The 23173-nt window shown below is 43.8% G+C and overlaps 1 protein-coding gene across 1 annotated transcript in view; it reads left to right on the top strand.

Moving 5' to 3' along the window:
* The window catches only part of LOC306766203 (inactive dipeptidyl peptidase 10-like), a gene marked incomplete at both ends in the record, with an annotated part of 307548 nt that overhangs the window by 97528 nt on the left and 186847 nt on the right, over positions 1 to 23173 (top strand). The window contains 2 exons of the mRNA XM_079253836.1: positions 16431 to 16483; positions 17280 to 17361. Of these exons, the coding sequence (XP_079109962.1) occupies positions 16431 to 16483; positions 17280 to 17361 (135 nt within the window). The remainder of the gene's footprint in view (positions 1 to 16430; positions 16484 to 17279; positions 17362 to 23173) is intronic.

Below are 23173 nucleotides of genomic sequence, written 5' to 3'. Positions count from 1 at the left end.
TGAACTGTCACAATGAAAGTCAGCCCTTCTAAGTCTGACACTATGGTTCTCAACTGGACAAGGGAGTGGGCCATGCAGGTTAGGAGAGTCATTGCCACAAGTGGAGGAGTGAAAGAGTCTAGAGATGTTGTTTGCGGCTTATGGAAGGATGGAGCAAGAGACGGGTGGAGAAAATGGGCCTTCAACAGCTGTGATGAGGGCACTGTATGGGTAAACATTTGCACTAAGACTGGTTGCACTTTGAACCTCGAGCCACCTCATGATCTATTCACAATCACAGTACTTGCACTCATGAAAAAAACATTTACACACATTTGCATACAGTCCTACTCAGCATCACATGTTTGTGCTCACATGCATACTTATGCAACTTTACTCACTAAAAAGGATGTGCTGTGGAGCAGCTCATTGGACGGATGGTGTAGGATACGCAGCCAGCAAAAACTTAACAGACAGTTCTAATAGCTGATGTCATGTATGATGGCTGATGAAATGAAAATAAAATCAAGAATACTTTATTAATCCCCAAAGGGAAATTCAATATTGTAGTAGTAGAGATTGCCCCTAGGAATTAGTGTGAGCGTGATTGGTTGTTTGTCTCTGTGTGTCCCTGCGATGGACTGGCAAGCTGTCCAGGATAAAATAAATGAATAATTAACTAGAGGAGGTCTTGTTCTGGAAATGAAAGAACATGACCCTCAGAGTGCTGCCTGAATGGTCCAGATGAGAGTGTGCTCTCTGGAGCAGGTATATGATGGCATCTTCAACCCCAAGTCCATTACGATATGCAAACTGGAATGGGTCCTGAAAGGTGTTTACTTGCTTGTTGAGGTGAGCCAGTAAGAGTCTCTCCAGGGCTTTCATTTTTTTTTTTTTTTTTTTTGGTCTTGTCTAACATTTCGGCAGGCGAAATGGATTTTCTGGATGCTGTGTTCTGCTGGCAAATTTACTTTGCCAAGGGAAGCATCATAGATATAATGCTCCCCTTGATATTCTGGATTTCAATTATTTTTTCTCTATTCATTTTGCATAATTGTTTGTATGACAAAGTTTGTACTGGTTGACCAGACCGGAGCGGACAGAAAGAGAATCGAAAAGAAGAGAAAACTGAAAACACATTGTAGATAGAAAAAGAGAGAGAGAAAGAGGGAAAAAAGGAAGAGAACAACCTACATACATTTGCATGTATCTAAGCACACATACACACCCGCTTATATATGCACACATCCATACACCTATACAAACTGGAGTCATGTTCCCCCTGCGGGAGGACGAAGCCATTAACTATCAGGAAAACCCAGAGCTCACAAGTTAGATCAGACACACAGGAAGAAAACCAGCCGTTGTTAGTAAATGAACCTGCAGACGACTCAGTGACTGTGTCACATGCAGAACATACAGAGTGGAACGTGTTCAGAGAAGAATGATCATGCTAAGCATAGCATAGCAGAGCTCCCCACGGTCAGGGGGAACAGGCCCCAGCAGGCCCGGACTGGCAAAGCCCACCCAGGGCAGACAGAATGCGGACCCCAGGAGCCTGAAGGCAACCCCCCCACCCCCGCAGGCAGAAGGTACAGCCCACGCCAATGGAGAGCCAGGACACCCAGACCGCCACTGAATGGCAGCCAGGCCACACCCCCCGGGCACCAAGGCCCTTTCACCCCTCCCACAAACACACACACACTCACTCACTCACATACCTACGTGCGCACACACTCCGTTCCTACACACACACACTATCTATCCTGTCGCTTATAGATACCCTATTTCGCACTCCCCCGCCTCACACGCTCCCCTCGACACACCCTCACACTCATCACACACCCCCTACTCAGTCCCCATCCACACACTCTTCTGCTTTACACTCAACCAGCCCAGTTTCACTGTCCCCCTATACATGCCCATACTCCGGCCCCATCCCTTCACCTCACTCCACCTCTATACACCCACACACACCCCATCACATACTCCACTCTACACACATACACACCCCCTAACCCCCCTTCCATCCGGCCTCATATTCCTACACAAACACACTACATCATACACACATCCATCTCATTGTGTCCCCCCTAACATGCCCCTTCCCATACCCCAGCCATCCTCATCCCCCCCACCCCCCACAAACACACACACACACTACTCTCACCTTCCATTTGCAACTTCACCCGTTCACTCACAGTCACTCTCCTCTCCCAACGTGCCCCGAGTGTGACGCCCTATTGGGGACAGAGGGCAGGCAGGCCCCGACAAAGGGGCCGCCACCGGCCCCAGAAGGCACCAACCAACCACACGCAAAGGGGGCAGGAAGGCAGGGAAGGGGAAGGGGAGACGGACGGAGACCCCAGACCAAAGGCCCAACCCCCCCCCCCACACCCGCAGGGATGCCACTACCCAAGGACATGCCGCAGTCCCTCCTTGCCCACACACCAGCACATCCACACACTTACAGGCACACACATCCACATCCCAACCCATACAAGCCCACCCTTCAAAATCATCCCCCAGATGTCCACATCCCACCCATACCCCTACACCCACCCACACCCCGTCACTCAAAAATACCCCCAAGCTCAGATCCCTGCCCCTCTCCTCCCTCCACTGCATCTCCCCTGAGACATCCTTCCGCGATGCCCTCACCCATCCCATCCCCACCTAACCACTTCCCCTCCACCTGCCGATATACACCCACAGCGACACAAGCATCCCACACACACCCCCATCCCCCACATGTCCACACACACCCCCATCCCCCACATGTCCACACACTCCCCGATACCCCATCACGCATGCACCAACTCACTCCTCCACACACTCATGCTCAACCACACTCCCCTATACACACACCCTTTTACCCCCCCAACATGCATCCCCACCCTCATACCCCCCCCACACACACACACACACACACACACACACACACACACACACACTTCAATAAAGATTGCAAATAGTGAGGGTGGACGTGGACGGCCTTATCTGGTGCCTCTCCGTAAACTGGAGCTTGGTGAATTTTTGATCATTTGTCTTCACACAGGCCTTGGGTGAGTTATATTATATTTTTATCCAGTCAATAAAAGAGGGTCCAAATCCTAATTTATGTAGAGTTGCTAATAAAAATTTCCAGTTTACTCTGTCAAAGTTTACTCTGCACCTAAAGAGATTGTTATTGTTTCTAAGTTCTTTATGAGTGGTCTATAATATTGACAAGTCTCCGTGTATTCAGAGAGGATTGTCTGCCTTTAATGAAACCAGTTTGGTCATCACGTATAACAGATGGAGTTACCTTTTCTAGTCGGGTAGCAAGGGCTTTGCAAATTATTTTAAGATCAACATTTATAAGTGATATAGGCCGATAAATGGATGGTAGTGTCGGGTCTTTATCTCATTTTAGCAAGAGATTAATTTTAGCGGAATTCATATTTAAAGGTAATCTATTATTTTCCTTAATTTCTGATGTCATTTTATGAAATGTAGATGCCAATACATCCCAAAACTCTCTGTAAAATTCAGCAGGAAAACCATCTGGGCCTGGAGCTTTATTGCTGGGCATGTGCTGGAAGGCTTTGTGGAGTTCTTATACTGAGAGAGGTGAATCTAAACCCGTAGCCTGTTCATGATTTAATTTAGGAAGGTCGGTACTACTCAGAAATTGATTAATATTGTCTTCTGATGTATCAATTTGTGGTGTGTATAAGTTGTGCTAAAAGTCCCTGAATACTAAATTTATTTCTTGATGATCATGGGTGATATTCCCTCCTGAGTTTTTAATAGAGACTATGGTATCTTTTCCCCGATTCATTTTCAACTGATTGGCTAAATATTTCCCAGACCTGTTGGCATATTTAAAGTTTTTCAAGCGAAGTCTTTGTGCTTGAAACTGTGTTTTCTTCTCTAGTATTTCATTTAGCTCTAGTTTGGCCCTCCTTATTTTATTCAAGATGTCATCACATAGAGAAGTACCATTGGCATCCTCTAGGGTTTTAAATTAGGGTCCGAGCCATACGAAGTATGGCAGGGCCCTATTGTTTCAAGTTCTAACTGTGATTTTCTTGCATTCTTGTTCTTTTTCTTAGAAGATGAAAAACTGATTATTTGTCCTTGCATTACAGCTTTTCCTGCTTCCCACAACATGCATGCTGATGTTCCTGGGAGGTCATTATTTTGTAAATACATATTCCACTCTTTTTTAAAGTAACTAATAAAGTCAATATATTGTTGAATCTCCAGTTTTCAGATGGTGATGTGGCTTCCTTATTTATCAAAGTAAAAGAGACTGGTGTGTGATCACTAATAATGATGGGGTGGATTTTAACTTCTGATATATTGCTCAGCATGAGCTGTTGACTAAGAAGTAATCTGATCTAGAATATGAGTGGTGAACTGATGAGAGGAATGTGTATTCTCTTAAAGTGGGATTGTGAGATCGCCATGCATCACAAAGACCAAAATCCGCCATGTATTGTTTGATAGTATTGACAGATTGCCAATCCCTGCTATTTTCTGTAGCATTGACCCTGTCCACACCAGAGTTCAGTACAAGGTTGAGGTCTCCTCCCACAATGATAATATCATCTAGGTGGTTTGAGAGTGCAGCAAAAAAGGAATGGAAGAAGGAGGAGTCATCAACATTTGGACCGTAAACATTAGCAATGCATATTTTAAGATTCTGAAAAGACAAGTTAACTATGATAAATCTACCTTCAGGGTCTGCCACTGTGCTGTTTAGGGTAAAATTCATTTTTCTATTTCAGAGGATTGCAACACTTCTCTGTCTAGAGTTATAACAGGCATGGGGAAATTTAGGTGTTCTGAGTACATCTGATGTAGATTTAGCCATATGAATCTCTTGTAATAAAATGATGTCAGCCTTTAAGTCTTTCTAAAGATTTTTAACCTCTTTTCTCTGTCATGACCGGGGGGCAAGGCTGTGACAACAATGAGGGAAGGCCACGCTGTAAATACACAAAGATGTATTTATTTAAAGAAATAACTCAAAGTATGTCTATGCAGTGTGTAAACATGGAAATCAGTGGTGTAAAGTGGTTGCAAGTCAGTGTCTGAACAAACCAAGCTGTGGGCTGAGAGAGAGTGAGAGCAAACAGCCCACAGCCTTATATAGGCAGGTGCATTACAGCCAGGTGCTCTGATGACTGGAACCGCCCATAGCACACCTACCTACAAAATAAAGAAAAACATAATCAAGCCAGGCCATCACACTCTGGAACCAGCTACATGTACATTCCATGTTACAAATTTAAGTGTTTTCATGCCCGGGTTATAATAATGTGTCCACAAATGTGTGTATGCACATACGCTTGAGCAATTGTAAAAGGGCTGTTGTGTATAGGATGCATCTTATCTAATACTGTCTCATGCAGGACATTACATGTGCTGTGGATGTTTATATTACTAATATCAAGTAAACTACAGGTGCTGTGGATGTTTATATTACTAATATCAAGTAAACTGCAGGTGCAACTAGCAGTGAAGAAGTTAAAAGTTAAAAAGAACAAAAGGAAAGAAAGACAGAGGAGATAGGAGAAAAGAAAAAAGTGTTTATGCCCAAAAAAGAACAGAAAACCATCTTAGAACCTCTGAGACTGGCAGATATGTTAATATTCTTTAGTCTGAACAAGATACATTTAACCCTCACAGTGCAGAAAAAAGAAGTCAAAAGAAGGGAAGAGAAATCATTCATACAGCTGACCTGGGATTAGTAAAGCCAAGGTGTAATGGACTGTTCCCTGCAGAGCGTCCCGTTAACTAAAAGTCGGTCCACGGAGAAGACCGTGTGAGAGCCGTCCTCCATGAATCTTCTCCTGATTGGGAACAGAATCAATTGGAATCTTTGAGTTCTTTCCTGCAACGTTTGACCTGTTCTTTTTGCTTGAAATGCTCAAACTTTGCCACGATGGATCGTGGCCGGCTGGGAGCGGGTCTTCTAGCTCCGATATGATGGACCCAGTGAAACGTGGTGTTAATGGCTTCATCAGGGAGTTTGAGCTGAGTTTTGATAAAGTTTTTTACCGTGGTTTCTGGATCTTCCTCAGCTTGCTTCAGGACTAAAGACTAAAGACTAAAGACTAAATTGTCCCTTATGCTAACATTCCTTGATGTTCTTATTTTCCCCTTGGAGTCGGGTAATCCCCTCTGTGAAAGATCTGACGGACTCTTTGAGAGCGGCGTTGTACGAGGCTAACTCCTGGACCTGGTGTTGGCTAAATTCCAGGGACTCTTGTAGCGCTTGGAAATCCTTATGTAAAACCTCCTCTAGAGCCACACGTGCATCGAGGCTGGACAAACACTGATCAATGGAGATTAGGATATCGGTGGTGTCTCCTTTGGATTGTAAAATTGCTCCAGGTGAGTCTTTGCGTGATCTTTTTGTTAATGGAGCTTTGTTAGTAGCTGACGCCGCTGCGCTGGAATTCCCCATGACAATCCACTTGAAACACTCGTCGATATAATCTTTCAGTTGATCCAAATCTTCGTTTTGCTCCAGTATGTTATTTAGAAGAAAACAGTTAATCAGGAATTTATTTAATATACTGGCATGATTTAAATATGGGATAAGAAATGTTTCTTAGATCAGTGGAGCGCCATGTTGAATATGCCAGAGTCTCGTGAGTTCTTGCGATACTACATCACTTACCTCTCCGCCTCTCACCTCCCAGGACTTTCATGATGTGAGATGTCAGGGCAACTGGTCTGTAGTCACTTGGTTCAGCTGGTTGTGTTTTTTTAGGCACTGGAACAAGGCAGGAGGTTTTCCACAGCACTGGGACTCTATTTAGTCTCAGACTGGTGTTGAAAAGGTGCTGGAGAATCGGACATAGTTGTTCTGAGCAGGTCTTGAGAACCCTGGGACTGACACCATCTGGACCTGCAGCCTTGTTCTGGTTCAGTTTCTCAAGTTGCTTCTTAACCTGATTGCAGGAGACAAACAAGGTGGAGGTCTCAGGATGTCCTGATGTGGAGGGAGATGAAGCTGTGTTCTGGTCCATGACTGAGCTGCAGGGTGACAGATTGGAGGCGTGACAGGAAAGCAGTGGGCTTATGGAGGGTGTGTGGTCTGTTGGGCTGGAGGTAGGGGGTGAACTGAACCTGTTGAAGAATATGTTCAGCTCATTAGCTCTGTCCAGACCTCCATCAGGCTGGTCCCCCTTTAACTTGAAGCCGGTGATCTTCTTCATTCCAGACCACACATCCCTCAGGTTATTCTGCTGGAGCTGACTTTCTAACTTCTTCCTGTAGTCCTCCTTGCACTTCTTAGTTTGTGTTTGAAGTTGTTTTTGTGTTGCCCTCAATAACTCCCTGTCTCCATCCCTGAAGGCTTTCTTTTTGATGTTCAGCAGCTTTTTCAGGTCACTGGTGATCCAGGGTTTGTTATTGGGGAAGCACCTCACTGTTCTTGTTGGGACGATGCTGTCCACACAGAAGTTTATGTAATCTGTCACACACTCAGTCATGGCGTTGATGTCGTCTCCATGAGGTTCACAGAAGACGTTCCAGTCTGTTGCCTCAAAGCCTCCTCTAAGAGCATCTTCAGCTTCAGCAGACCAGATTTTGATCGTCTTTGTGATGACTGGTTGCTGCTGAACGATGGGCTTGTAGGTGGAGGTGAGAAGAACCAGATTATGGTCAGATCTTCCTAAAGGAGGCAGGGCAGAACAACTGGATCCATTATTCATATTTGCATAAAATAAGTCCAACATCTTATTTTCTCTGGTGGAGCAGCTGACAAACTGCTGGAATGTTGGTAGAGTTGCAGAGAGGGAGACGTTGTTGAAGTCTCCGGAGATCGCCATGAATGAGTTTGGATGCTGTGTTTGTAGCCAAGCAACAACGGAGCTGATGACGTCACAGGCTGTGTCTGGTGCGGTACCAGGTATTATATAAACCGCTACCAGAATAACACAGGTAAACTCTCTGGGTAAATAATATGGACGGAAGCTCACAGCTAACAGTTCCATGTCCCTTGTGCATATCTTCTCCTTGACAGTAACATGTCCAGGATGACACCAACGCTGGTTAACCAGCACTGCAATTCCACCACCCTTTAGCTTTCCGCTGTGTTGTCTACTGCGGTCTGCACGGACCGTTTTAAAGCCCGGTACAGACACATTACAGTCAGGGATGTGTTCATGCAGCCATGTCTCGGTGAAGCACATAATACTGCACTCTCTGTATTCTTTCTGAGACCTTGTTAGCATACCGAGCTCATCCGTTTGGTTCTGTAGTGATCTCACGTTACCCATGACAACAGTTGGGAGAAATGGTTTAAAACTCACTCGATCTCTGCATCCTCTTCTCTTTCTTTTCAACTCCATCAGGATTTGATGTGTTGTTTCACAGATAATCCTGATTTGGGAGAGTTTAATTAGTTGATCCCAGTTGTTAACAAGTTGTTCGTTGCCATGGAGACTCATCATAACAAGTCTTGAGAAAGCCAAAAATATGCAAAAAAATCTCCTTTGCAGAACACCCTCAGAACCGGCATGAAATCTTCAGAGAAGGGTTTGTACTTTAAAGTCAAGATCGCAAGTCAGAGCTACTACAATTTCCTGCCATCAGATGGCGCAATGTAGAATGGAAATTATTATCATGTATTTGTATGCATGTAATGTAATAATTATCATGTATCATTGCTGATTTCATGTATGATTGCTGATGTCATGCATAATTTCTAATGTCATTTATCATTGCTTATGTCATGTATGATTGCTGATGTTATGTTTCATTGCTGATGTCATGTTTAATGCCTGATGTCATTCATGATTGCTGATGTCATGTATGTATGATGGCTTATATTATGTATCATTGCTTATGCCATGTATTGATTGCTGATGTCATGTATGATGGTTGATTTTATGTATGATGGCTGATGTCATGTATGTTGGCTGATGTCATGTATGATGGCTTATGTTATGTATCATTGCTGATGTTATGTATGATGGCTGATGTCATGTATTCAGTTCAGTTCAATTCAACTTTATATAGCGTCAAATCACCGCAATGCCATCTCAAGATGCTATACAGACAGAGAAAAAAACATAATAAAAGCCAATTCATAATAGCCTAAATAAAGAAAACCAACAGATTGAGTTGGAGGGTCCAACTCAATCGTGCATCCTGAGCAAGCACACTGGCGACAGTGGGAAGGAAAAAACTTCCTTTTAATACTAGAATTCCCAGAGATTTCTTACCCCCCTTGCAACTCCCAGAGGGCAGCCAAAAGGCTGTTTGGTATGAAATTAACAACTCAGCAACCTACAGTTAGCTACCTTTCATTTTTAAATGCAGCCATTACCTGCTGGATTAGCAATTCATGGATGCGACATTCCTTCAGCAAGACATGTCTTCCATGGTCATTTCGTGACTACTGAGAATTTACTTTGTAAAATAGTTTCCAACTCTTTTGTTCTTGCTGAAATAGCTATAAGCTTGCTACTTTAAGTTGTAACAGGGTTTGGCTTTAATAAGTGTTTCACTTCAAGCAAAACCCTTTTCAGTCATTGTTTTATGTTTGTATTTATGTCTAAGTTATGATATTGACTGATTGATTGACTGAAATGAACTCAACTCAAAGCTGATTGTTCCATTATTTCTTAACAGTAATTCATGGTAGATGAAATAAAACGTGGCAGAGAAGTCAAGGATCACTGCTCCAATAATACTTTTTAAATCAATTCCTGCCAATCAGTTACCGACCATCACGCAGTGGCAGTGGAGGGCTTTTTCCTATGAAACATCACCTGTTTGTTATGCTAGACTTTTACATCACATCCTACTTCTGTGACATTTGTAGCCAAATCCTAATGCTTTTGTTGGTATTCCTGCTTCTCCAACATTTCGTCAGTGAGAAATATAATTTAAATATCAGTTTAGTGTATTTTATAGTTTTGGTGGGGTTGCTTTTTTTTTTTTTTTTTTTTTTTTTACAGTAGAAAACCTTTCATTGATGAAGGCTTTAACACCGGATCACATTATTGTTCAATTCAATTCAACTTTATTTATATAGCGTCAAATCATGGCAATGCCATCTCAAGACGCTTTACACACAGAGAAGAAAACATAATGAAAGCCAATTCATAACAGCCTATATAAGGAAACCAACAGATTTTGTTGAGTCCAACTCAATCTCCCATCCTGACACACTGGCGACAGTGGGAAGGAAAAAACTCCCTTTTAACAGGAAGGAAACCTCCGGCAGAACCCGGCTCAGGACAGGCAGCCATCTGCCTCTGCTGTGTGGGGGGAAGAGGACAGAAAGATAACAGACAACAGGAACTGCTACTCCCGGCCAGGGAGACCTGCTGAGACAGGAGACATACATGTTAATGATGCGACACTGTTATGGGGGGGGGGGGGGGTAAAAGAAAGAGATAAAGAGAAAAAGAAAGAAGCTCAGTGTATCAGGAAATGTCCCTCAGCAGTCTAAACCTATAGCAGCATAACTAAGGGATGCTAACCATCCCTAGCTATAGGACTTATCAAAAAGATAAGTCTTCAGCCTAGTCTTAAAGGTGGGGAGGGTGTCTGCTTCCCTCACACTAACTGGGAGCTTATTCCATAAGAGAGGGGCCTGATAACCAAAGGCTCTGCCTCCTGCTCGGCTCTGTGAGACTCTAGGAACCACAAGTAAGCCTGCAGTCTGCGAACGAAGTACTCTGGTTGGTATATAAGGAACAATGAGGTCTCTGATATATAGTGGTGCCTGGTTGTGGAGGGCTTTATATGTAAGGAGAAGGATATTAAATTCTATTCTAGATTCAACAGGCAGCCAATGAAGAGAGGCTAAAACTGGAGAAATATGATCTCTCATGCTGGTTCTGGTCAGGACTCTGGCTGCAGAATTCTGGATCAGCTGAAGGCTTTTCAGGGCATATTTAGGACAGCCCAGTAATAGAGAGTTACAGTAATCTAGTCTCGAAGTAACAAAAGCGTGAATCAGTTTTTCTGCATCACTCTGAGACAGAATGTCCCTAATTTTGGCTATATTACGTAAATGAAAGAGGGCTGTTTTAGTAACCTGCTTAATATGTGGGCCAAAGGACAGGTCAGGGTCAAATATTACTCCAAGGTTTCTCACTGTAGCACTGGAAGCTAAAGTAATGCCATCCAGGTTCATTACAAAACTGGAAAATTTAGCTCTGAGTTTTTCCAGATCCAACGAGAATTACTTCAGTCTTATCTGAGTTTAAGAGGAGAAAATTTCTAGACATCCAAGTCTTTATGTCTATGAGACAATTTTGTAGCCTATTGGGCTGATTTGTTTCATCTGGTTTAAAGGATAAGTATAGTTGAGTATCATCTGCATAACAATGAAAGTTTATTCCATGCTGTCTAATAATTTTGCCTAAAGTAAGCATATATAACGTGAAGAGTACTGGTCCAAGTACAGAACCTTGAGGAACTCCATGACTTACTGTAGTTTGGGAGGAGGACTTGTCATTTACATGAACGAACTGAAGTCTATCAGATAAATATGATTTAAACCAGCTTAACGCTGTACCTGTAATTCCAACCACCTGTTCTAGTCTCTGTAACAGAATGTTATGATCGACTGTATCAAATGCAGCACTAAGATCAAGTAAGATAAGTACGGACACAAGTCCTTTGTCTGAGGCCATAAGAAGGTCATTGGTAACTTTCACCAATGCTGTCTCAGTGCTATGATGAGCTCTAAATCCTGACTGAAACTCCTCGCATAAATTATTTCTGCTCAGGTGGGCATGTAGCTGAGCGGAAACTATTTTCTCCAGAATTTTGGACATAAATGGGAGATTAGATATAGGTCTATAATTTGCTATCACCTCTGGATCCATTCATTCATTTTCCAAACTGCTTATTCCAATTCAGGGTCACAGGGAAGCTGGAGCCTATCCCAGCCAGCTTTGGGCGACAGGCAGGGTACACCCTGGACAGCTTGCCAGTCCATTGCAGGGCCACACAGAGAGATGAACAACCACACTCACACCTAGGGGCAATTTAGAGTGACCAATTAACCTATCATGCATGTCTTTGGATGGTGGGAGGAAGCTGGAGTACCTGGAGAGAACCCATGCATACATGGGGAGAACATGCAAACTCCACACAGAAAGGCCACTGACCAAACCAGCCAAGGATCGAACCAGCGACCTTCTTGCTGTGAGGCCACAGTGCTAACCACTGCGCCATCGTGCAGCCACCTCTGGATCCAGAGATAGCTTTTTAAGTAAAGGCTTGATGACAGCAGTTTTAAATGATTGTGGTACATATCCTGTCACTAAAGACATATTGATAAGATTTAGTCGTGATGTATTAATTAAAGGGAAAATGTCCTTAAAGAGGCTCGTTGGGAGAGGGTCTAAGATACAGGTGGATGGTTTAGATGAAGCTATTATTTTAGTTAATTCAGAGGGTTGGACAGGACAGAAACTATTTAGACACAAGTCAGATCCTGGTTCTAAGAATGCTTCGGAGACCACAACAGGCTCAACATTATAGGTAGAAGGAAGAATATTGTGGATTTGATCAATTTTATTCCTGAAAAAATACATGAAATCATCACAGCTAAGTGAGAAAGGAATACATGGCTCCACAGCGCTCCGGCTCCTAGTAAGCCCGGCTACAGTGCTGAAAAGAAACCGAGGGTTGTTTTTGTTTTCCTCTATCAATGATGAATAATAAGCTGTTCTTGCCGTACGTAAGGCTTTTTTGTATACAATTAAACTTTCTTTCCAGGTTAAGCGAGACTCCTCTGGTCCTGATGAACGCCATCTGTTTTCCAAACGCCTTGATGCCTGTTTTAGAGCTCGAAGCTGGGAATTAAACCAGGGAGCCTTCATAATCTTACCTAATTTCTTCTTCTTTAGGGGAGCAACATTATCCAAGGTTGTACGTATTGAAGCTGTTATAGTATCAGCATGTTGATCAATCTGAGCAGGAGTAAGGCTTAAAGGGGGACTCTCGGTCATGCTAACACATGGTAGAGGGGAAAAAATTGATTCAATTGATTGTTTAAATTTTGTAATAATATTGTCTGATAAACATCTACTATAGTAGAATTTATATTTGGTCAGTGAGTAATCAAATAAAGTGAATTCAAAAGTTAATAAGAAGTGATCGGACAAGACAGGGTTTTGAGGAAATACTTTGAGCTTATCAGTTTCAACACCAGATGTTAGAACCAGATCAAGAGTATGACCATGAGAGTGAGTGGCTCCATGGACATTTTGTGAAAACCCAACTGAGTTTAGAATAGAGCTAAAGGAAATGTTTAAACTATCTTTTACATGGTCAACATGAATATTAAAATCCCCTAATACAATGAGTTTATCAGTAGTCAGCATTAACTCAGACAAGAGATCAGAGAATTCGGTCAGAAACTCGGAGTAAGGTCCAGGTGGGCGATACACTAATGCTAAAAGGAGCGGTTTCTCTGGATTCCATTTTGGATGAGATAAATTTAATGTCAGGAATTCAAAGGATTTATAGTTAGTTTTGTGCTTAGGACTAATTAATAATTCTGACTGAAAAATAGCTGCAACACCTCCTCCTCTGCCTGTAGTTCTAGGAATGTGAAAGTTTAAATAGTTAGCTGGCGTAGCTTCATTAATACTAACATAATCCTCTTGCTGTAACCAGGTTTCCGTAAAACAGAATAAATCAATGTGGTGATCATCTATCAAGTCATTGACTAATAAAGACTTATTTGGGATGGATTTGATATTCAGTAGGCCACACTTTATTGTCTTATTTTCAGATTTTATTCGATCCATTTTTTTTTTTTTTTTTAATGAGGTTTTCACGATTAACCCGAGGAGTGTTTTTGTGTTGTTTAATTCTTACTGCTGGGAAGTTGTATAAGGTCGGAATGGGGTTTTGGGTGGGCGGCGGCAGGTGGGAAGCTGCAGAAAAGTGTGTAGGACTACAATTCTGCCTCCTGGTCCCAACCCTGAGTTGTCAATTTAGCTGACTAATAAAAGAGTCCATATTGCTAGATAAGAGAGCGGCTCCATCCAACGTGGGATGGATGCCATCTCTCCTAATAAGACCAGGCTTTCCCCAAAAAGCGCTCCAATTATCTATAAAACCCACGTTGTTATCGGGACACCACCTAGACAACCAGCGGTTGAAAGATGACATGCAGCTAAACATGTCATCGCTGATTAAATTTGGCAAGGGACCAGAGAAAACTACGGAGTCCGACATGCTCTTGGCAAAGTTACACACCGAATATTAATTTTAATTTTAGTGACCTCCGATTGGCGTAACCGGGTGTCGTTACCGCTGACTTGAATTACAATCCCTCAACTGGCCTGGGAACGCCTCGGGATCCCCCCGCAGAGAAGTCTGGGCTTCCCTGCTTAGGCTGCTGCCCCCGCTGCCCGACCCCGGATATAAGCGGCAGAAGATTGATAGAATTTTGAAATAAATTTTTTGTGGAAAAATGTATTTCTTAATAAATAGAAATAATCCATTATGAAATTTGTCATTTTTATTAATCTCTTTACTCGTCTAGTCGAACATTCTAGCAGCAGAATGATGGTCTGACTAATGTGGTGTTGATTCCCTCATGGTAATCAAGAAAAATGACGAGCAAAACAAGTTTACTTTTGTCTGTCTTTAATCTACAAAAAAGCAAAGGACAAAAGCATATCATCACAGCCCCAGTATTTACCCAACTGTCTTAAACCAGTATGAAGAACACAGGTGAGGAATCACATGCACAACAAACCCAGAATCAAAGATAAACACAGCAGTAAAAAATATAAAACCGAGCGACCTAAATCCAAAGAGTCTTTATTACAAATGATACCATGCAACAGGACAAATGAACTGCACAACCATAACCCTGTAAAAAAGAAAAGATTAGACTCACATATATAAATCAGAACATAAAGTGTACACAAACACAACATGAAAGGAGAGAGAAAGAAATGTAAGAGAGAAGAAGAAAACCAACCTCTCGACGAAATAGGGAAGCCAATAGCATGGCACCCAAAACCACATGCGGGCCTCAGCACGGCAACTCGCGATCGCCACCAACCGCCTGAGATAAACCAAAACCCAGAGCCTGAAGCAGAGGAGAGAAGACAACATGGAGTTTCTCATGTTTGATCTCCATGGATAAGTTGTGTTTGACGTTTCATGTCCAAACATGTCTGAAAACCGTGTGGATCCTTATCGATTATCCAAAACTGACAAGTTTTATTTACCAACTTTGGTACACTGAGGAACACAGTCTTGCAGGTTTTCAATGGATTAAATACTTTGTAAATCCCAGAGTGGAAATGATGCTGTCAGAGGGTTGTTATTGGTGGTGGTGCAGGGAAACTGCACCAGGGCGCCTGACTGCGCCAGGGCGCCTGACTGCGCCAGGGCGACCGCTTACTGTGCCTGTTATGCTCGGAAACAATCATCGCATCTGAACATCAAGTTCATGAATTCAAAGCAAACCAGCCTCCACCTGCAACGGCCTCCACCTGCAACAGCCTCTATCTGCAGCGGCCTCTGCCTGCAGCGGCCTCTGCCTGCTGCGTGCAGCGGCCTCTGTCTGCAGGAATTAAGGCACCAGGCCTAACTATAACATTTATCAGCAGAAAAGTGTGAAGACGAGCAGGAAGGAGAACTTGTGATGGCTGCAGGTTCCAGGAGCTGAGACCCTCACCAGAACCTGCAGTGGGAGCTTCATCTCCAGATGCAGAGCAGCAGATTCTTACAGCAGACAGTGTAGGAACAGATTTTACTAGTTTTTCCTTCTTTGTTACGATTACCTAAGATGAACTTCAGCCGTCAGCTGTACTTAGATCAGCCCTTCAGTGTTTGATATGATGGGATGTTTCAGCTTTTCTCCTCGGCTTAACTGAATTGGATCCTCTCGCTTTAGTCCTGAGTTTTAGAGAGCGTGACTTTTCTCGCTCATCTCTCTGTGGCTTTCCTTGCAGAGGTGCTGCAGATGCGATACATAGGACATGAACACATCTCGTCCTATTTTCTGTGTTGTGGAATATTTTATACTACTTTGATGCTACAGAGAGGACACGGCAGCCGATGGCAAAAGGGACTAGATTTATGGCAGCCTAACACAGCTGCAGCGTGGGACAAGGGAGGCGTCTGTTCAGAAAAAGCCTTCTGCTTATATTGGCTCACATCTGCTGCAACACAGGTTGCTAGTTATACACTGTCCAAGCTGCCTGCTGGTTACTGTTGTTGTTGATAGAGTTGCCATGTTACTCCAACAGATATTGTTTACCAGGTGCAGAAGTTAACCTTGGATCAAATCTAACTTCCACATCTGGAGAGTGTATCTCACCTGGCAGACTGTTTCCTTTATGCAACCCTCTGTTTTCATGTCCATTCCACGACATCACATGTGATGCTGCTTCTTATCCACTTGATGTTTGTTACTTTTTAACCTTCCGTGTGTTCTTGTGTTGCAGGTTTATCGCCACTCCTACATGGCGTCCTATAGCATCTACAACATCCACACACGGTAAGCATTTTGCAGCAGATGCAAACAGTAGCAGGGTAGTTGATAATCCTCCTTATTTTGAGATCATAGTTAAACATGCTGATTCATGCTGAGCAAGCCTTCAGTATGACACATGTTATGGGTCCCAGGATAGCACCACAGCAACAAAACGACAACTCTGTAAAACAGAGGTAAGCCTTAGGCATCAGTCTGGAACACCACGTGCACAGCTTGGCGCCCAGGTTGTGTCTGACAGGGGAGCAGTGGTGCTAACAAGACAACCCGGACTGCAGCTGCGTCCGTATCTAAGGTTCAGCTTCGGTACTGCGTACTGGTACATATTTTCATGAGTTATATCAAATGTACAACTTCAGTTATTTGCACACTAAAAGTTAATCCAACTAAATGGACTTGTACTTATATAGTGCTTTTCTAGTCATGCAGACCACTCAAAGCGCTTTACACTACTTGTCACATTCACCCATTCATACTCACACTCATCCAACACACTCATACCCCAATTGGCACATGGGGGGGAAGCTTGGGGTTCAGTGTCTTTCCCTAGGACACTTTGGCATTCAGGGAAGCCTGGAATTGATCCCCCAACTTTCCAGTTGAAGGACAACTGCTCTTCCTCCTGAGCTACAGCTGCCCCACTAGATGTGTGGACAGTTTTGTGATGTGCCACACACACATGAGAATCTGCATCTTACTGCAACAGGCCAGATTTTTATTCTTTAGGAATGCATGTTAGCGTCCCTTCTACAGCGGACCAATCAGCATCTCCACGCATTTGATGAGGTGTGTTTTGTTTCAGGGAGGTTTGGGAGCTGGACCCCCCAGAAGTGGTGCACTCTGTTCTGCAGTATGCTGCCTGGGGAGTGCAAGGCCAACAACTGGTGAGAACACACCAATAAGTCCTGCTGCTTCCACACATACTGTTTACACATAATTTTATGCATTCCCGGCTTGTTTTAGGTTAAACTGGATACATTCTGCTTTACCTCTCCCTGAGCCATCACCTTATCGTGGTGGAGGGGCTTGTGTGTCCCGAACATCCTAGCACCTATGTTGGTAGGGTCACCCATGGCAAACAGGTGTCTATGGGAGGGACCAGACTAAGTATGGCTAACTGACCCCAATGATGACTACAACCATGGGCATAAATGTTCCGTTGTCCAGACATGGGTTACCGGGACCCCCCACTGGAGCCAGGCCTGGGGGTGGGGTACGAGAGTGAGCGTCTGGTGGCCGGGCCTTTGCCCGTGGGGCCCAATCAGGCTTAGCCGAAAGGGTTACATGGGTCCCACCTCCCGTGGGCTCACTATCTGTGGGAGGAGCCATAGGGGTCGGGTGCAGTGTGAACTGGGCAGCAACAAGGGGCGGGGACACTGACGGTCCGATCCCTGGCTGCAGAAGCTGGCTCTAGGGACGTGGAACGTCACCTCTCTGGTGGGGAAGGAGCCTGAGCTTGTGCGAGAGGTCGAGCGGTTCCTACAAGATATAGTTGGACTCACCTTGACGTATGGCTTGGGCTCTGGAACCAGAACCCTCGAGAGGGGCTGGACCTTCTTCCACTCTGGAGTTACTCATGGTGAGAGGCGCCGAGCAGGTGTGGGCATTCTCATCAGCCCCCAGCTTGGTGCCTGCACGTTGGGGTTTACCCCGGTGGATGAAAGGGTAGTTTCCCTCCGCCTCCGGGTGGGGGGACGGGTCCTGACTGTTGTCTGTGCTTATGCACCGAACAGCAGTTCAGAGTACCCACCCTTTCTGGAGTCCTTGGAGGGAGTGCTGGAGGGTGCTCCTTCTGGGGACTCCATTGTCCCACTGGGGGACTTCAATGCTTACGTGGGCAATGACAGTGACACCTGGAGGGGAGTGATTGGGGGGCATGGTCCCCCCCCTCTGAACCCAAATGGTGTTTTGTTATTGGACTTCTGTGCTCGTCATGGATTGTCCATAACGAACACCATGTTCCAACATTAGAGTGTCCATATGTACACCTGGCATCAGGATTCCCTGGGCCGCAGTTTGATGATCGATTTTGTAGTCGTATCGTCGGACCTGCGGCCACATGCCTTGGACACTCGGGTGAAGAGGGGGGCGGAGCTTCAACTGATCACCACCTGGTGGTGAGTTGGCTCAGATGGTGCGAATTCGAAGTGATTCTGGTCCACCAACTTGGTCCGCATTGCCAGCAGTAAGTCAGATGCATTTTTAGTGAGGGTTGGACTCCGCCAAGGCTGCCCTTTATCACCGACTGTGTTCATAACCTATATGGTCAGAATTAGGCGCAGCCGACTTGTTGAGGGTATCCGGCTTAGTGGCCTCAGGATTGGGTCTCTGCTTTTTGCGGATGACGTGTTCCTGGTGGCTTCATCTGGTCATGATCTCCAGCTCTCACTTGAGTGAATCGCGGCCGAATGTGAAGCGGCGGTGATGAGAATCAGCACCTCCAAATCTGAGACCATGGTCCTCAGCCGGAATAGGGTGGATTGCCCTCTCCTGGTCGGGAGTCAGGTCCTGCCTCAAGTGGAGGAGTTTAAATATCTCGGGGTCTTGTTCACAAGTGAGGGAAAGATGGAGCGTGAGATGGACAGACAGATCGGTGCGGTGTCTGCAGTAATGCGGGCTCTGCGTCGGTCTATCGTGGTGAAGAAGGAGCTGAGCCAGAAGGCGAAGGTCTTGATTTACCAGTCGATCTACGTTCCTACCCTCACCTATGGTCATGAGCTGTGGGTCGTGACTGAAAGAACAAGATCTTGTATACAGACGGCTGAAATGAGTTTCCTCCACAGGGTGGCTGGACCATCAAATCATATAAGTGTTTAGAAAATAATTAACATCAGCTCTAATGGCTTGGTGGGAATTCCTTAAAGTGACCAAGTCTACACTTATTCCATGTAAGCTCCCACCCATCTGGAACAATCTTGACATCCTGCAAAACAGAAAGATGATAAACTTCCCTCAGTGGAAGAAGAAAGGAGTAAAGCAGTTAGAACATATAATAGAACATGGAAACTTTCTGCCTTTTGGTGAAATTACTTCACGATATGAAATCAGCTTCCGGTCCTGGGGGGTTGGCTTAGGTGGGTCAGTGGTTGGAGATAACTCCTGGCAGTGGGGCGAGGTTGCTTGTGGGGGCTGGATCGGCTGGCATTGGCTCCGTGGCGGGCTGCCAGGTTACTGCAGGGTGGGCTGGGCGAGGGTCCAGGCTCCGGTGCCCCGGGGTGCCCCCTGTCTCTCGGGGATAGGGGGCCTTTGCTGGGTGGGAGGTGAGGGTTTGGGCTGACCTGGATGTGACACATCTAGGTCATTAGTGAGGGGTGGGGGGGAAGGCAGGGAATGCATGCTGTCCAATAGACCTGGGTCTAGGCAGAGAAGTGGGTGAGTGGCTTTTGTACTTTCAAAAGTACATCCATAGTTTAAAAAATTGTCCAACACAGAATAAAACTGAGACGTATTAACATGAACGACATGCCTCGTTGTCAACATGCTATCTGACTTTACAGCAAGGTGAGCAGACATTAAAATGATGACTTTACATTCAGAGACAGTTTATAAACGTGCTCATTCCACCATCTTCGTATCTTCTCTGTCAGGCTCAGAGTCGGGTTCAGACATAAATGGTTGAATTCAGAAAGCTGCTGCTGTCAGTTAGCTGCTATCACTAGCTGCTGTTTTTAGCATTGCACGTACTGGCCCCGCCCCCCTTCCAGCGCTGGACTTCCAGCGACCAATCAGTGCACACCTCATTAACATTATTTAAACTAACATCTGTGTTTATAAAAATCTTGCATGAAATCTCTCAAGAAAACTTTTGTTATGAATAAAGGGTTAGAAAAAGCACCTTTTAAACATTTTTTAGTTTACTAACTTTTTAAAACAATTATTTAAGACACTTAGAGGACAGTGGAGACAAGAAGAGACCAGGTTATGACTCCTTTAACTGATTTCACTTGTTTGCATTCATATGTAAAATATCATGAGGTCCAAAAACAAAGCTGCATGGAACTTTACAGTTTCACATTATGCAAATGCTACAGTTAGTCATGTTCCCAGTGATACCAATGCTCTGGTGCTTGCTTCAGATTCGGCAGGGTATTTCTGAAGCAATCGCTCAGTAAAGCAAAAGCAGGTGACCAATGACGTTTGAACCACTCCTTGCTTCATTCAGACTTAATCAGCTGATTAGGCTTGGTTCCACAGGCGGCGTTGAAACAGTGACATGCTGCAGATGTATCTAAGATGAATGGAAGCAGCGCTTCCTTCTTAAGATCATTGCAATAAGACTGTATTACGATGAAACCATCTAGGTAAAGACAGTAAGCGTGGGAACGTTTTGAGTTGATACCACCCAATAAAATAAACAATTTCAGTGTTTTTCCAACAATGAAAATCCACAGTTCTCACTGAACAAACACTGAAATATACACACTGCTCAAAAAAAAAAAAAAAAAAAAAAGGGGGGAACACGAAAGTAACACGTTGTAGCTCTGAATAAATGAAATATTTTTATTAAATACTTTGTTCTTTCCGTAGTTGAATGTGCTGACAACAAAATCACACAAAAATGATTAATGAAAATGAATCAACCAATGGAAGTCTGGATTTGGAGTTATACTCAAAATTAAAATGGCTAAGTGTTACCTTTACTTTTTTTTTAGCAGTGTATCATACAGACACCATTGTGATTCTAAAGGTACAGTATTTGCTCCACCCCATCAGCTGATGCAGTGCGGTGGGTCCGCGCCATTCGCCATTCGTAGTGGCAGATGAAGTTTTTATGCCATTTAAACCAGGTGATAAGCCGAGGCTCCTTTACAAGTCCACTGGCAGAACAAACTAATCCATTTGCAGATAAACTCAGGAAATGTTCCAGCTTGATATAATGTTGATGATCTATAAATAACTTTGCGTTGATTTGATTCTTAAAATAACAGCTGCTAATCATATGATTCATTAGAAGGTCTCTAAGCCGTCTTGTTATTTACCTAATTGTCCTTATTTATAGACCTCCACTGGACACTGTTGCACTTTGCAAACTCTAACCTGAAACGTGTCTGTAAAGTGTCCTGAGATTATACTGGATTGAAGTGGCACAAAACCAATAAAGCTGAACTGAATTGTGTAACAAATTATGGGTTTATTTTTAACTTTTCATGTTGTCCTGAAAGATCCATGTGTCTGTTTTAAGACAGAGCCGGTGAACTCCTCCTCTGCCGTTTGTTGTCTCTTCTCCCCGGGTAATCACCTGGCTGGTGGTAAAGGAGTGGACCCAGACCTACTCTTGTAAAAAAGTGTGGATCCTAGATCTCGGTACTGTTAGTGTTTATAAACAGCAAGTGGAAGTTGAAGCGTATTTGGACTAAGCAAACAATACATTCAGACACATAATACAGAGAATGAGTTTGGGAGTATGCTAATGCACACCTGCACTTGTTACTCACTGAGCAGCTCTTATCTTTTCCCTGTCGGCATATAGTTCTGTATGAAGTAACTTTAGAGTGTCATGACAATATTATATATTATATTTGGCCATTTGTTTAATTTATTCTATTCTGTTCTACAGTCATTTAGACGCTTTTATCCAAAGCGACTTACATCTGAGTGAGAACAACACAAGCAGGAAATCAAACAGTAGAGGACATGGTAGGAAGGTGCTGGTGGACTGTCCAGTTGGACGCAGATCCTTCTATGAAGTGCTACAGACTTTTTGTTTGTTTGTTTTTGTATAATTTAGGGTTCATGATTTTTAGGGTACAAAGATTACATTAGGTAGTCAACATTTATTTGATAACTTTTCAATGCAAGGACAAACAACAGATTTTATCCAGGTTTAGTTTAATTTCAGACATTTTTCACAATGGGATCAAACTCAAAAGTGCATCAACTGTATTGCAGCCACGTTGCCAGCAGATGTCACCCTTGTACACAATGAAAGAAGCTTAGAGGAGTGAAACACTTCCCAATACAATGGCTAGAAATGGTCCAAATCTTCATAAAGCCTCATTTGGCCATCGCTAGATTCAGTGATTTAATGGGTTTTGTGAAGATGACAGAGAAGAAACATTCACGGTGCAAAATTTATGATAATCCAAGTCTTTATTAAGCAAAACAACAGGAAGAATCTGGACCTGGTCTATGACAACAGACTGGAGACTGCTGTAGAGGAATGAGTTGGTTTTAAAGGGAAGTGGTGGTAATTGTGGAATTGCGTGAGGTGCAGCTGTGGCTGGAGAGTGAGGATAAAGACAGTGAGGGCAAGTGGAATCAGGATGGCAGGCCATGACAGGTGAAGTTTTACTTTTGGAAACAGAATCACACAGTTACAAATCAGCAGATTAACACGATGCATAGGAGTTAGGATTAAAGGTGAACGTACATGCAGTGCTGACAAACACCTGTCTGAAGTCTTCTGCTGCTTTTACCGCACACAAGCAAATTACACAAATCAACACAACAGCTATTTTGTGAAGAACGTGCAGTGACCTGACAGCCTCCTCTCCCTCATCCCACCTCACATTTCCATCTGGTTGAATCTGAAGCAACATCCTGCTGGATATAAAGAACACCTGAAGAGAAGAATGCACCAACCAGTGTGGGTTGGACTTTTTCTGGGCTTCATGTGTGAAAACGGCTTTACAAATAACGCCTCACATCTTTAATCCCACCACAGATGTTATAGGAACTATGGGAGTTATTCATTAA

The sequence above is a fragment of the Telmatherina bonti genome (genome assembly GCF_933228915.1).
Source record: "Telmatherina bonti genome assembly, chromosome: 15".
NCBI classification, from domain to species: Eukaryota; Metazoa; Chordata; class Actinopteri; order Atheriniformes; family Telmatherinidae; genus Telmatherina; species Telmatherina bonti.
Note: the sequence above shows the minus strand (reverse complement) of the source record. Positions and strands in the feature narration are given on the sequence as shown.